Here is a 15,386-nt window from a genome sequence, read left to right on the forward strand (position 1 = left end):
TTGTTCCCAGTTATGTTTCATGTATGGAAGAATGTATTCGTGTGACAGCCAATGTCCAGAAATTAGGGAATCTAGGGAGTTTTTTATTTTATTTGTGAATGCAAACATTAATAATGTGTAAAAACACATTTAATGAATTGTTCAGTTAGCAACTGTATTAATGAAAGTTCTGTGAGTCCTTTGTCTCCTAAAGACATGAGGTGCTGGAGCATGTTCAAAGAGCAATCAAGCTAGTGAAGGGTCTAGACAAAACGTTTTACAAGAAGCAGCTGGGGGAACTGGGGTTGTTTGTCTTGGAGAAAAGGAGGCTCAGGGGAGGCCTTAGCATTCACTCTGTAACTACCTGAACATAAGCTGAAGTGAGAGGGCTGTCAAACTCTTTTTCCCAAGTAGCAAGTGATAGCACAAGAGGTTTAGATTGGATATTAGGAAGAAAAATCTTTACTGAAAGTATTGTCAAGCATTTTAACAGGCTGCCCAGGGAAGTGGTTGAGTCACCATCCCTGGAGGTATTTGAAAGAGGTGGCACTTAGGGACATGATTTAGTGGTGTATTGGCAACGTTAGTTTAACTGTTAGGACTTGATAATCTTAAGGGTCTTTTCCATCCTAAATGATTTTATGATTCTATGTTTCTAATTCTCATTCAGACCACTTTTCTTCCAGTCCTACTCCATGGACAAGACTTGGTACAATCTGCAGCTAAACTAGAACCAGGCCAAGTTTCCTTGTACTCAGGTATTCATTGGTTGGCCAGCTGCCATAAAGAAAAATGTATAACTACTGAGCTTGGCCTGGTTTTTCTCAGTAGAAGTGCTAATTTTAGTCTTGCTCTTGTATCTAACCATAAACTTGTAAGAATTTAATTGTCTCTGTGACTTTCCAATTTGGCTGAATTTAGCCAGTGTGTTCCAAAATTATTAATTATGAAAAGGAGTGACAGATATACAATATAATTGCATAAGACGTGTTCCTTAGCAAAACAGGCTATAAAAATACAGTATTTATAATTCCCTGGTAGCCAAAATAAATATAGTTTTCATTTAGACTAGTCTCCAAAATGCATAAAAGCTTGAAGGGACCAACTGCTACAGGCAGACATGAAACCTCAAAATTAATTGGTAGACCGTATTGCAAGGAAGAAGAATGCAGGGTCTTGTGTAATTGAACACTAAAGTATCCTTCCTGTGTTCCGTTATTCCTTTTTTTGGGAACTGCCAGAAAGAGTATTGCATCTAGGTAAGCTGAATTCCAGGAGCCAAGGTAAAGTGTCAATATTAAATATCTCTTACTTACTATAAAAGTCATTTGTTGTAACGTGAGCCTAGAAAGTTAGTTTATATAGATAGTTAAAATGTGTAGCTCACCACTTCAGAATCTCTGCATTTCATCTTACACAAATATACTTTAAACCAAAGCAATAGGTTTGACAGTTTAGCAACAGATGTATTTCACTCTAAAGGGCAATTAATGTTCATAGAATCATAGAATAGTTAGAATTGGAAAGGACCTTAAGATCATCTAGTTCCACCCCCACTGCTATAGGCAGGGACGCCTCACCCTAGACCATGTCACCCAAGGTTCTGTCCAGCGTGGCCTTGAACACTGCTAGGGATGGAGCATTTACCACTTCATGATTCACCTCAGTTCCTTTTTGTTGCATGACCTGCATCAATGTCTTCCAAAACTGTTATACAAGCAGAGTGACTTTGTCTGTATGACAGTGATGACTTGCTTAGTTAAGAATATTGCTGTTGTATGACACTAATAAAATATAATGTGCTGCAGACTCCAACATAGGCGAGGCAGCTGTGTACAGGAAGTCAGACACTGTTCACATACAAATGTTTGTCCTGATATCTTCTAATATACAATACGAAAATACATCCAAAAAAACCTTCAAGGACATTCCAGATATAATTCCCTATGCTATGATTCTTTTACATTGCTGAACACTACCCTGTAACATGTAAGTCACAGTTTTACACATTTCCTTTAGTTCATCTGGCCTATGCTCACCCAACAACATAACAAAATAAAATGATGTTGTGTACAGTTGTTTTATATGCAAGACCATGGAAATTATGATTCCACAAAGTATTAAAATCCATATTTAGAAGGCAGAAGGGCATGAAATATACTTGTTAGGTACTTGATGTCTGGTTTTGTATTTGGAGTAAAATATGAAAAGTATTTATGCCTCTTTCAGATCCTCATTGTAGATGAATTGAGACTAGAGAAATCAAGAAATTCAGTTCACCTGGATATATCTGAGGTGGCTGTAATATTTAGTTAATATTATATTAAAGAATAATGTTATTAGTTAATATTTTTAATCAAGTTAATATTATTATTCAGTAATGCCTTGTATTATTTAAAAAATATATGGGGACAGCTTCTCCCAGTGGGTGTTTTCTTAGAACCAAAAGAAGCTGTAGGTCCTATGCTCGTACAATCGTTATGAAAGATTGATTTTTTTGGTCAATAATGCTAGGGCTGATGATGTTGTAAGTCCTATTTGTCATGGCAATATAAAATAATAATAGTAAATATTTATTTACAAATTGAGAAATTTTCATTCATTTGAGCAGTGTTAATAACATACATTTTTAATAATACATTTACTTTTTCCTAGGATAATGGTATTAATCTTGTGGATTATGTTGTCATATATTACCTACGCCACTGTGATAAGGTAAGAGATTCGCTTACTGTATCAGTCTCTCCAAAATTAGATTTCTTTAAGATATTGTAAAAGGGTTTACATTAGCTTTTTAAAAATCTGTACATAGCAGCACTGACAGAAAAATAAAATCCATTTCTTTTGCTTTCATATAATGGATGTGGACCTCAGTAGGTCTGAAATTTGCTACAGGTTTTATGATAAGGCTTTGGAAAATGTTACAGTAATGGTTGAACTGGCAGTTGACTGTGACTGCAGCAGACTGGGCAGGTGATCACTCCAGTCCTGTCTTCTTACATCCTGGTTACTCTAAAGTTGTAAATCTTGTTCTGATGTGGTAATAATGGAAGACAGAAGCATGATTTCTCTTCTCATGACAGAACACTTGGACAGGTTTGTATTCTAAGATAGATGAGTCAGCTCATGGGGATGAAGTTAGGGATTGAAAATATAGGAAGAGGTGTGGCTCCTGCTTTGAGTGTGTTATATTTATGAGGCTTTTTAATAGCTATCAGCAGCAGCCAAAGTATTTAAGTGGAAAATCTGAGCTATTGTCACTATTAATTTAAGTATGTAATTGCTTATTTTTGAACCGTTATCTAATCTTTGAATCTAAGACTAGTGTAATTTTTAACAGCCCTAGGTCTAGTCGAATGCAAATAATTTTTTTTTCCTTTTTTGTTGTTGTTGTTTTCCTTTTTTTTTTTTTTGGTGAAGACTGCCCATGGCAGGGGGATGGACTAGGTGGTCTTTAAAGGTCCCATTCCAACCCAAACCATTCTGTGATTCTATAATTTTTAATGCTGATGGGTCTGTATGTCAGAAGCCTGTGGAAGAGCTCCTTTGGCTGAGGTGTAGAAGACATAAAAAATTGCAAGCTAGCATATATGTAGATCTGTGCTTGTTTTCTTTCTCTTTTTTTTCTTTTTTCTTTTTTTTTTTTTTTTTTGGAGCAGGGAAATAAAGTGTCATTACTTTAACTGAAGTAACTGCCTCATAAAAAGCCTCATAACAAAAGCAGCTTTGTCTAACATTTAATGCTCTAAGTTTTTAGGGTATCGACATATGTATGCTGAAACTAATGTCTCTAATTCATTTATTTTAATATTTTTGCAAACTTTGTACTACAATGTAGTTTTACTTCAGGGAATTTTTTTAAAGCATTTTCCTTGGGAGGAAATGGAAACTGTGTAAATGTCATCAGTTCTACTATTTTTCCCCAAAAAGTCTATATCTTTATAATAATAAAATTATTTTATGCCATGTTCACAAAACAATTAGTTTTCCAACCTATGACAATTTGTCTATTACATTTATCGCATGAAATCCATGCACAGGAGTATTTAAACTCACTAGTATACGTTTATACCCAGCAATGTTACATTAATATCATCGATGTACTTAATTTCCACCGGAGATATTGCTTTGAACCTTGTAAGGTTTTTTATTTTGTTCTATTTTACTCCTGATTTGTTTTTCTTACTGTGCTAAAAATAAGGTATATGTACTTATGAATTCCATACAGACATTAAACCATGGAATTTATTTAGCTGCATAAACCTTCAACTGTATATTTTTAAATGTATAAAATACTCCAGGCAATATATGAATATTGTTTTCCATATATGCTTATAAAGTGTGTGTGTATTTAATGAATCGTGAGAGAATAAAACCACAAACCTTTGGCATAAGATCACTTGTTGCATTAAAATAGGCATTCATGTTATCTGTTTTTAAGAAACTTCTAATCCTTTATCTAAACCTCGATTAACATACAATGAACAGAAATTCGTTGTTGTGAATTGCGAGCTCAATGTTGTTTCATAGTTTAAATTGAGTAAAGTTTGCTTTACAACATCAAAAAGTAATTTTCAACACTCAGAATGATCAGGATTTCATCTTGAATGTTGTTTTAGCATTAATTATTTTAAATATTTTATTTTGCAGTTTTATGATAGGGTTTCATACATGATGTTTTAAAAAAATAATTTATTTCACTTCAAATGCATTCAATTTTTATAGTGGCATTTTTGTTTGTTTGTTTGTTTAGGAAGCAGGAACAGACAAGAGTATTTTTCCTTTACCAGAACCACAGGATTTTTTCCAGGCCTCCCAAGTTAAATTTGAAGACCTAATAAAAGACTTAAGGAAACTGAAGAGAGATCTAGAAGGTAACTGGGAACTTTCACATTTTTTCTGCTAACAACAAAGTGCCATTTAAAATGTGACCTTTACGAGGTTTTCTTATTGCTAATTAGGTTTATAGTGTTGATTCATTTAGAGTTTTTACACTGTGGCACAAATTACTCACATAAATTAGAAAAAAAAAATCAAACTCACAACTTAATAAAAATGTAAGTAAAGGTACTGAATAGTAATTTTCCCTTTTGCAGTCAAAAGGCCCCTAAAGAAATCTTTCTGAAATTTTCTTTAGTTATATGTGAATTTTCCTCTGGCGTCTCTAGAACTGTGTGTTTAACTGTAGATATCTGTTAGTTCCATAATATAAATACTTTCTTCAGTACTCTTATAACAACAACTTAACAGCTACAAAAAAGAGTTGAATACTATTAATGTAGAAATAAAGCACAGCTTGCCAAGGGACAGCAAAGGGAAATAGAAAGCTCCAGTTCAAAATATTTTCACCCTGAGACATAAAATAAACATTTTAAAATGTTTATTATAAAGAGGGGCTCAGAAACCCAACTCATCTATCAGTCAAGGTACTGAGTAGAAATAAAGTAGGAAGGGTTGCTCTCTAAGTATTCCAAGCAGTTTCATTTTTATTTTGTGCTTCATGTAACTTTCTAAAATCCAGCAAATGATGACTATTTTTTGCCTGTCTTTATTGTTAAGGAAAAGCTGCTACTTATACTGAAGCAGTTTTGTGTGGAAAATGGAGTTTAGTGAGAGAATCTGCATGAAAGCCTGTAAAAACTTCTCCATTTATGTTTAAATCTCTGCATCAAAATGAAGAGTACTTTTAGAATCAGAGTTTAACAAGATTATTTTTAATTCTTTTCAATACAAGGCAGTGAAAACCATTACAAAATAATTTATCCTTACAGTTAGAAATTACTGGATTAGGTCACTGCCATCTTTAGGATAATTTCAGAGGTTAACAGTGGTAGGAAAGTATCAGTTGTTGTTTGTTCAACCCAGGCATAAGTAAGTGCTCTATCTCCTCTCATCACCAGGCCCTGTAAACCTCTTGGCCTGCCCTCTTTTGGGCTAGTTTGTGCAGAAACATGATCTGTGTTTGATCTAGCACTTTTTCAGAATGTAGTTTTGCTGTCATGCATCTTAGTCTTGCAAGATTACACTGAGGCTGTGACATTCACATCATATTTGTTCTACACTGCAAAGACACAGACAGCAAGTAGGAAAAGCTAAATACATTTTCTCATAAAATAAAAACTGCATCTTTCTTGCAAACACTGATTTCTAATTCCTAAACCAAATTTTCTTAGATATTTATAGAAAATCTAGAAAAGTTATGTTAATGTTGTTTTCATAATTCTTCTTTGTAAAGATGTATTTGAAACCCAGCCAAACGAATTAACACGTAAACTTAATGACAGCAAAGATTTGAAACAAAAAAGGTTGTGGAAATATTTTCAGAGGTTGGTATTTTATCACTCAGAAATATGCAGCTGAATTCTAACAAGCATTCCTGTGATTAGTTTCTCTTGTATTTAAGCAAAGAAACAATCAGTCATATAAAAATGTTCAATCTCTTTCAAACATTGCCTTTCAAATTTTTTTCTTCAGATGATGCTGCAGTTTATTTTTTAAATCAAAATTTTAATTGAAGAGGTTATAATTTTAACACGTACAACAAAGATTTGATGAGTCTCTGTAGTTTATTGTAGCCATTAAAAAGTTGTGGCTGCTGGCAGAATACCAGTGAAAGTCTAAAGCTGAAACAGATGTGAGTAGCAGAAACCAAGTCCAGAGAAGCGTCGGGCCCAGCTATCCAGACAGGCGCGGCCCTTCAGATGTAAATAATTTGAACAATATTAACTGCGGCTGCCTGTGTTACAGGGTACATTGGGTTTATTTCACAGTTTGGTTGAGTAAGGTTGTCTTAAGCAGATTACCTTGTTGCTTAAGTGGGATGAGACAAAGGTAATAAATGAAGGAGGCTTTTTCTTGTGTGCCATTAGGGAACAAAGTAATGTTCCTGTTAATGAGGTTACTTTTTTTGCCTGAATATTTTTTTTAAAAAGATAAATATCACCTCTTGTGCCTGAAGTGGCAATTTTGATAGACACTTTTCGAAATAGTTGTAATTTAGTATTTAAAAATATTTTTTTCTAGCTTATCGAGGCATTAATTTATCTTTCTATCATGGGTATTAACATAGGAAAGATTGAGTTATCATGAGTGGCATGTCTTAATGGTGTAAACCTCTGGTTTGAAATACCTAGACACTGTGGAACCAAAAGTTCAAATCTAGATGGAGCACAAACCCTTTCATCCTTTTCAGATAAACAGATTGAGTTCCATACAATTTGCTATTTTGAAGTCTTTCAGATTAGAGTTTAAAGGGACAGACTAACTTTAGTCTAAAGGGATTAAAGTTTGGCTTAAAAATTCAATCAAATTTTTGGAAAACCTTAATCTTAGAGGTTTTTAACATATATTCCAGAACAAACTTTGTAATAATGAACATTTTTAAGTTAAAAATAAACAAAAATATGCATTCAATATAGACTTTTAAGGGGAAAGAAGTACAAAAGAATGCAATATTAAATAGTGAGATGAAAGTTTTAGAGTGAAATCTGGTTCCACTTTAAGGTCACAGGAAAAAGAAATGTTTTCTGTAAGCTCACATTTTCACTCCAGGTCTGTATAGTCAGTGTATGTCCAAGGTTTTCAAATATTACGTAGTGAAATAAGCAGATACATTTATTGATTTAACAGGTTTTAGCTTTCTAGTTAATCCAGATGAAAAAAAAAAAAAGGGTTTTGCTTTTTATTAATATTTTTAAACTGTAAAATATCCTATGCGTTGTCTAGGGCAATGTTTTCCACTTTTTCCTTTCCCTGTGACCAAACATGACTTACCTTCTAGTCTGGCCAATGCCACTTGATTGGTGTTCTTCTGGAATAAGAACAGAATGTTTGAAATGTGTAACTGTAAGAAGGTTTTTAGAAAGAAAGTCTCAGTATGATAGACTTGTATAAGTTTTATCATGAAACTTTTATTAATCTCTGTCCAAAGTTGAACATTCTTAATTATTCAAAATTAATTACACTGTAGCTTGAGTCCATCTATCATACTCATTGCTCTTCTTTGCAATACAGTTCATAAAATTTTAAAATGATGTTTAGTTAGTAAAAAGAAAGAAATATTAGGTTCCTTTGATTCTATGATTCTGTGATGTACTGTAATGTTCATTATAACTTTTTGTATTCCTGACCTTAATAATATAATAACTGAAAGAGCAAAGATACTTACTGAATGTTTAAAAATGGAAACCAACATAGGTCCACTCTGAATGCTTTGAAGAGTCATAATTTTACTTCTCATAATGAATTAAATTTCCCAAGAGATTGTAACATTTTGATCCCACTGAATATCCACATACCTTTTGCTTTTACCTTCTTTCATGGGCACCAGTAGAGATATTAGTCACCGTTTTCATACTGATACTTTTTTCAGTACTGTATATATGTTTAAAATATTTACTAACTTAACTGAGTGTGTATGAATATGTAGGTGTTTACACACACACAAACATAACCAAAAGGAAATAATTTATTCTAAAATTCATGGATCTGCAACCTGTAATAATCAGTTTGATATCAGTACTCCAGGAGACATGGTTTCAAGATGGGGGCCCCTTAACCAGTTGGCAGATATGTATCTTGCATATGTTACCCTCAACTTTTCCATATTTAAGTAGTGTAACTTCATCAACACTTAAGCTTGTGTCAACTACATCTTGTAAAACTGTATAATCCTTACAAAAAGATTAAAAGGGAAGCAAGTAAAACTACACTGAAAAAATGAGAAATGACAGTGTTAAATTGGCTGTTTTCACATTGTTTTTTATACGGAAGCATTCCAAGCATCTTAAAATTATAGAGAAATGCAGATTGATTGATTGGAAGGTATCTCTAGAAGTCCTGTGGTCCAAAGCCTTTGAGCAGGACTAACTTCATATTTAGATTAGGTTGTGCAGGGCATGAGAAGCTCAGTTTTGAATCTGAGGATGGAAATTCCAACACCTCCCTGCGTACCTGTTCCAATGCTGAATCACTGAATATTTTTCCTTATCCCATGTGAGAATTTCCTGTGCTGCAGCTTGTGACTATTGCTCCTTTTTCTTTAAATGTAATTTATAAGAAGGCTTCATCTTCTATATAGCTATTCATAAGATAGTTGAAACAAAAAACTAGATCCTCAGTTAGCTTTTTCGTCACCAGACTGTACATGCTTGGCTTCTTCTTCCTCTTCAAGTGCTTAATTTTATTTTCATTCTTGAATGGCATGACCACATATATTAGTTTACAGATATGAATATGTGTGTATATATATTCATATATGCATAATCTTTAACATAGAAACATAGATTTCATCGAAACAGATACCAACATCATTGCTAATTAATACTGTTTGTTAGTATGGCTGACTGCTCCACTTAGCTGACTAGAGCAGACTAAACTGCTGCATCTGCATTGCTCTCATTCAGTGCCTCTTCAGGGATATCTTTATCACATTATATTCCAAAGTGGATAAGTATTACATAAATAAGACAAGAATGGAAGGGAATTTAGAAATGAGAAATGATTGGAAATTGAAAAGGGTCAATAATTCTTGATTCTTGCAGCCACAGACACTGTAAATAGAACAATAGAATCACAAAATGGTTTGGATTGGAAATATTATCTAGTTCCAACCCCTCTGCCGTGAGCAGGGACATCTTCCACTAGACCAAGTTGCTCCAAGCCCCGTCCAACCTGGCCTTGAACACTTCTAGGGATGGCGTAGCCACAGCTTCCCTGGTCAACCTGTTACAGTGTCTCAGCACCCTCACCGTAAACGTCTAATCTAAATCTACCCTCTTTCAGTTTAAAACCGTTCCACCTTGTCCTATCACTACATGCCCCTGTAAAAAGTCTCTGTTTGGCTTTGTGATAGGCCCCTTTTAGGTACTGGATACTGTTTATGTTTCCCCTTTTCCAGTCAGTGTTAACCTCACTGCACTGCCACAACTTCTCAGGTCTGGATAGCAGTTTAACCACTCCATCTGCTAGCTCCCCTTCCTTCCATTGCAAGTCACCAGTCATAGGAGCCAATCCCACCATGTCTCTGTGGTGCCTATAAGATCATAGCCCTGCAGGTGTGCACACGTTTCTAACTCCTACTGTTTATTCTCCCTGCTACATGCATTTTCATAAAGGGATTTAAGTTGTTTCCCCAGTGAAGCTGACTTACTGGCTGACCCGGCTGGGATTCCTTTAGAGACAAGGAAAAGGCAGCAAAAATTATAAATAATCAGTTCATGCTCATGTAAGAATGAAATTCTCTGATTTTCCATATTTAAATACTGAGCATTTGTTTTTGTAAAGAATTATAAGGGAATATGTTTACCAATTGGAAAATATACAAAAGGATAAAAGTTTAATCACTATTATTTACAAGAAGGTAATTTGGAATTGTTAAATGTATGTGTTCTCATCAGAGTCCTCAAACTGAGTTAACGATTTTTGCAACGATGTCCACTAATTAACTATAAACCATGTTTGCTCTAAAGATTGATCAATGTTTTCAGCTAATGAATTGAGAAATGTACAGCTTTTGTTGGATTTCTATGTAAGCAGAGGTGGAGAAATTAAGTGTATGAGTTCTTACTTATTCAGGTGGAATTATGTATTTGGTTCATGCATAATATGGCCTTAGATAAAATGTTTTATGGACAAGAGTTTTAGTATAATTATCAATAGGCAATTATTATGATGTTGAGAGGTTTTGTCTATTGTCTGATTTGCTTTATAGACAGTAATGTTACTGGATCATGAAAATTCTAAATGTTATATAATTTTGAGTTTTAAATTCCTAAATAATTTGTTTTATTGATAGACATTTTCAATGAAAGGTGACAGTTTATTCATTACAGGAGGACAGTATTATCCTGGGTTCAGCTGTAGCAGTCATTTTTCTCCTTCTTGGTAGATGGTGGAGGGCTGTGTTTTTGATTTTATTCTGAGAACAACGCTGATAACACCAATGTTTTTAGTTGTTGCTAAGTGATGTTTACTCTGATCAAGGACTCTTCAGTCTCATGCTTTGCCAGTGAGGAGAGGCTGGGAGGAAGCAGAGACAGAACACCTGACCCAAATTAGCCAAAGGGGTATTCCATACCACAGCATGTCATACCCAGTATGTAAACGGGGGAGTTACCCAGAAGGGGGCTGGGCATCAGTAGGTGGGTCGTGAGCAATTGTATTCTCTCTCCTTATTATTTCCCTTTTCATTGTTATTATTATTGGTGGCAGCAGTAGTGGTTTGTGTTATACCTTAGTTACTGGGCTGGTCTTATCTCAGCCCGTGGGAGTTACATTCTTTTGGTTCTCCTCCCCATCCCTCCAGGAGCAGGGGGAGGAAGAAGGAGGGGAGGTTAGTGAGCAGCCTGCATGTTTCTGAGTTACCAGCTGGGCTTAAACCAAGCAAGTATTCAAAAAAGTATTAGAAGCTCTTTTCTAGAATATTTTAAAATAATTGAAGCTTTATTCTAATTTAAATGACACATTTTAAGTCAATTTCACGGTGGCTTTTGGACATCTAAATCGCATAAATGTTCCTGGAAAAATTTTCCCAGCAGGAGCAGAGAAGTTATATGATACATTCCAGGAGCTTGTCACTTTAATTTTCTTAATAGTAATTATACTTTTAAATTTCAACATTAACCTTAAAATTTTGTAAGTGCAAGCAAATAGCAATTTGAACCTGGTGGTGGGACACAAGAAGCCAGATAGGTGCATGTGTAATTTCTTTAGACATTAGGATAAACAGAGCAGGTTCTTTTTACCTGGTGAGTGTTACTGTAGTTTTGCACTGCCCAGTGTTTACATTATGTATTTTGAGGCATTGAAGAATGGTGGTAAAAGAGCAAAAGACAGCTTTGTACAGAAGTTACTTTGTTTTCAAGGGTTGACAAAATTGCACTGTCCTCAGAGTTTTCTTATCACTATATGAGATATATTGCAGTTTGTTTTAATTCAGCAAAGATAGAACAGAGGCATTAAAAAGCATGCTTGTATATGTGCATTGGATTATATTTTACAATCAAACTAACATTTTGACAGTGTTCCATCAGTAATGTTCATGAGCGAATACATGAAGTGCCAATTTTCCTAAGTGGATCATTTCTTAAAATTCCATTGGATTTTCTAGTTTGTGATATATAGAAAATAGTATGGATGGTCATAATAAAATTCAGAAATAGAGGAGCAAAGAGTTCATTCCCTAGAAGCAGATGTCCACATGTGTGTACAAAAGCAAGAGAGAATGCTTTCTGTTCGTTAAACAATGGCGTGCTGTTAATTTTTTCTTTTATATTTTTTCTTTGTCTGAAGAATCCTTATGAGTTTCATGTTAAAAATCATTCTGCAAATGTTAAGACACTAAAATGAATGCTGGAAATGCCACAGTGATGATTTTCTGTGCACTTTTGTGTGTGCCCTTTTATAAAAATAAATAAATATATGTGTGTGTGTCTGTTAAGCTTTAGTTACATAACTAGGTAGTACACATTTGGGAGCAGGTAGTGTACATCTGTGAACAGGAGGAATATCGTCCCTATCAATATGTGTGCTGGATAATGAATGATGTAACTTGAAGAGTGTGCAATACCAGTGTTGGGAGGAACATTTATGAGCCTCATCAGCTTTTCCTGTTTGAGGGAGTATGCAGTAGGCAGATTTCTGTTGGAATTGAGGTGGCCGTTTATGTATTTACTGCCAGTGATCAAAGATTGAAAGTACATTAATGCAGACTGTGGGATACAAATTAGTAGTAGTGAGGCTAATTAGCACTTTGAGAAGTGTTCCTGCTAATATTGTAGGTAGTTCATGAATTTACATGATTTTAAATCTAAGCAGGATGCTTTAGCAGAACCAAAGCCATAAACTTGGTAGAAGAATTAATTAGGTGAAACTTTATGATCTGTCTTGCACAGAAAATCAGACATCTAGCAGTACAGAGGTAAACAGGAGATCACTTCTCCAGCCTCTACAATTCTAGCTCATAAACTGTTTCAGCCATTGTCCACAAATTCTCTTCTACGAGATCCCTTGTTCAGTACACTAAGTGAAGGTGTTTGTGTGTTTGAAAGGTCGATTTTTTTCTAGCACTGTGAAAATTTTAGTTTATCTGATAAAAAATTTTTGTCTTCTTCTGAATTAGCCAGACAAGATTCTTCAGTTTCAAGATATTTGACAAAACAAGGAGCAAAAAAACCCCACCCGTTTTCTTCTAGGTTAGTTGAAACTAACATAGGTTTGAGAGTTGCTCTGCATGTCATCACATACTGTAAAAGTTCAAAATGTTGTTAAACTTAAACAAACAAACTGCTTCACAAATCTTAAACCCAAAAGGCCAAGACAGAATACCTATCAAACTTGTGAGAATTCCTAAGATGTCTGACTCGGCTTCCAAAAGCTTCCTAAAAGCTTCCAAAAAATTCATTCAAACAGGTGACCTTTACAGGGTGTTTTGTATGCCGCTACTACAATTATTTCACTTTCCACAGCTTAGGGCTTATCACTGAAGTATTATTCTCTCTCATTTATATGTGAGAGCTTGAGCAGCTTAACAGATATTTGTTTCTGTGTGGCACAAGGAAAATGTATTTCAAACAAAGTTTGAAATACTATTTAAAGTTTTGCTTATTACCTTCTAGCCTCTGAAATGGCTTTTTAAGAAAACTTAATTATTAATGTACATAGAGGCACATTTCTTCTAAATTAGCTGAAAGTAACTTCATAAAATAGCTATGCAAGCAATTAGTAGGTTAGAATGCTGCACCTGGTTTTATGTGTGCTAACACTTTTTTGCATTGCATTGTTGAGTTCATTTCAGACAGTAAAAGCAAAGCTTAAGAATAAAGTAGCACCACAAGTTTTCTACATTCTTCTCAGATACCTTTTTTCTCAGAAAACTCCACACCCCACTTCATGGCATTTCCCTCTCTTACAAGGTTCAAAGGCTTCTGTATTAGTCAATCCAGCCCTGACAAGAGTGTTAGTGTTCGAAATTTCATGTATTGCCGTCATTGAGATATGCATTGATTATCAGTGTGTGTCCAAAAATATGAGTAAAATACTGTCTCTGAAACTGTGTCTCAGTAGCACCGTAACCAGTTGCAGTGGTTAGAAGTTGTCAAAAGGAATCAGGATAAATCTCTTCCCTTCTTATCCACATTTATTTAAAATTCTATCTGAAACACTTACAAAGTTATAAATAAGCACAAGCCACAGATATTATGGATTATAATAAAGCCAACATTACTATGTGTGTACCTGCAGTAAATATGTATCTATATTGCATGGAATAAGAAGAGAATATAACCAAATACTGCAACAGCATCCAACAAGTAAACATGCATCTCCAATAACTTGGAAAATTGTTTGCAAGTTAGAAAATTTTTATATTTAAAACATTAAATTTGCTTTAAAAAAGCAAATCCAAACAAACTAAAACATGAGGAAGTTATATAGCATTTGCTGAATAATTTAGATTTATATATTTTATCTGAAGTGTATTAGATTCTTATTTGGGTAAATAGGGCCAAGTAGTGTATCAGGCTTCTGCACGATAAAAGAATTGTGTATCCTCTGATACAGAAATTTGGGATTATCTAGTGCTACACTGAATTTGCTTGCAGCATGGTTTCAAATCTCCTTTGAAACAGAAGAGGTAAGGGTTCTAAAAAAGAATTATCAAATAGTAACCCTCCTGTCAAAGATAGGCCTGCATTATAACAAGGAAATAAAATAGCAAGCTTGGCAGTCTGACCTGCCAGACTCTGAACAGACAAGAGGATAGTGGTGGTCTAGCAGCTTTCACAATGGCGTAACTCATGGGGCATAGTGTCAGTGACAGGTTTATAGGAATTCATGGTGTTGATACTTGATTTCACTGTCAGGATGATTCCTGTAAATGCTACTGGTGGCTTCTGGTGAGTAAATAGCTAGTAATTTACTGTTATCAACATTAACCTATTTCTGGGTTTGCGTTTACTTTTAAAATGGTGCTTAAAAAATTCCAAATCCTGTCTGATTGACAGTGAAATGCTCTTTACGTGAACGTTTGTTTATGGGCAGTGATTCTTTTGACAGATTTACAAGTGTCTGTGGAGTTTTAAAAGACTATTGCCCAATAGACATTAAGTGAGAGACATTCTATTTTGTAAATATTTTCACTTATATTGGGGATTTTTAAAGAACTTTTTGAGCCAAGTACTGCATTAAATCTGAAGACAGTGGCAAACTGATAATCAGCAGTTTCCAGCTTTTTCTTAATGTTTTGCTGATGGTTTCCATTTCTGTGGCCAAGATTTGCAGTGGGTGAAGCATGATGTACATCCAACAGTTTGTAAGAGCTTTCAAATACTATTGTATGCTTGTATTTTCTTTTTTTTTTTTTTTTTATTTTGCAATAGCTCATTCAGAAATAAACAGTTTTCAAAGTA

The 15,386-nt window shown here is 34.4% G+C and overlaps 1 protein-coding gene across 6 annotated transcripts in view; it reads left to right on the top strand.

Annotated features, from left to right (window-relative positions):
• FMN1 (formin 1) overlaps positions 1-15,386 on the top strand; it is a 187,904-nt gene that overhangs the window by 133,065 nt on the left and 39,453 nt on the right. For all 6 annotated transcript variants that reach the window (XM_057420082.1, XM_057420085.1, XM_057420084.1 and 3 more), the window contains 2 exons: positions 2,635-2,694; positions 4,733-4,853. In XM_057420082.1, the coding sequence (XP_057276065.1) occupies positions 2,635-2,694; positions 4,733-4,853 (181 nt within the window). The remainder of the gene's footprint in view (positions 1-2,634; positions 2,695-4,732; positions 4,854-15,386) is intronic.

This window comes from Pezoporus wallicus, unplaced genomic scaffold (assembly GCF_028554395.1).
Source record: "Pezoporus wallicus isolate ANWC-B61680 ecotype Strahan unplaced genomic scaffold, APGP_CSIRO_Pwel_v1 contig_5418, whole genome shotgun sequence".
Taxonomy (NCBI): Eukaryota; Metazoa; Chordata; class Aves; order Psittaciformes; family Psittacidae; genus Pezoporus; species Pezoporus wallicus.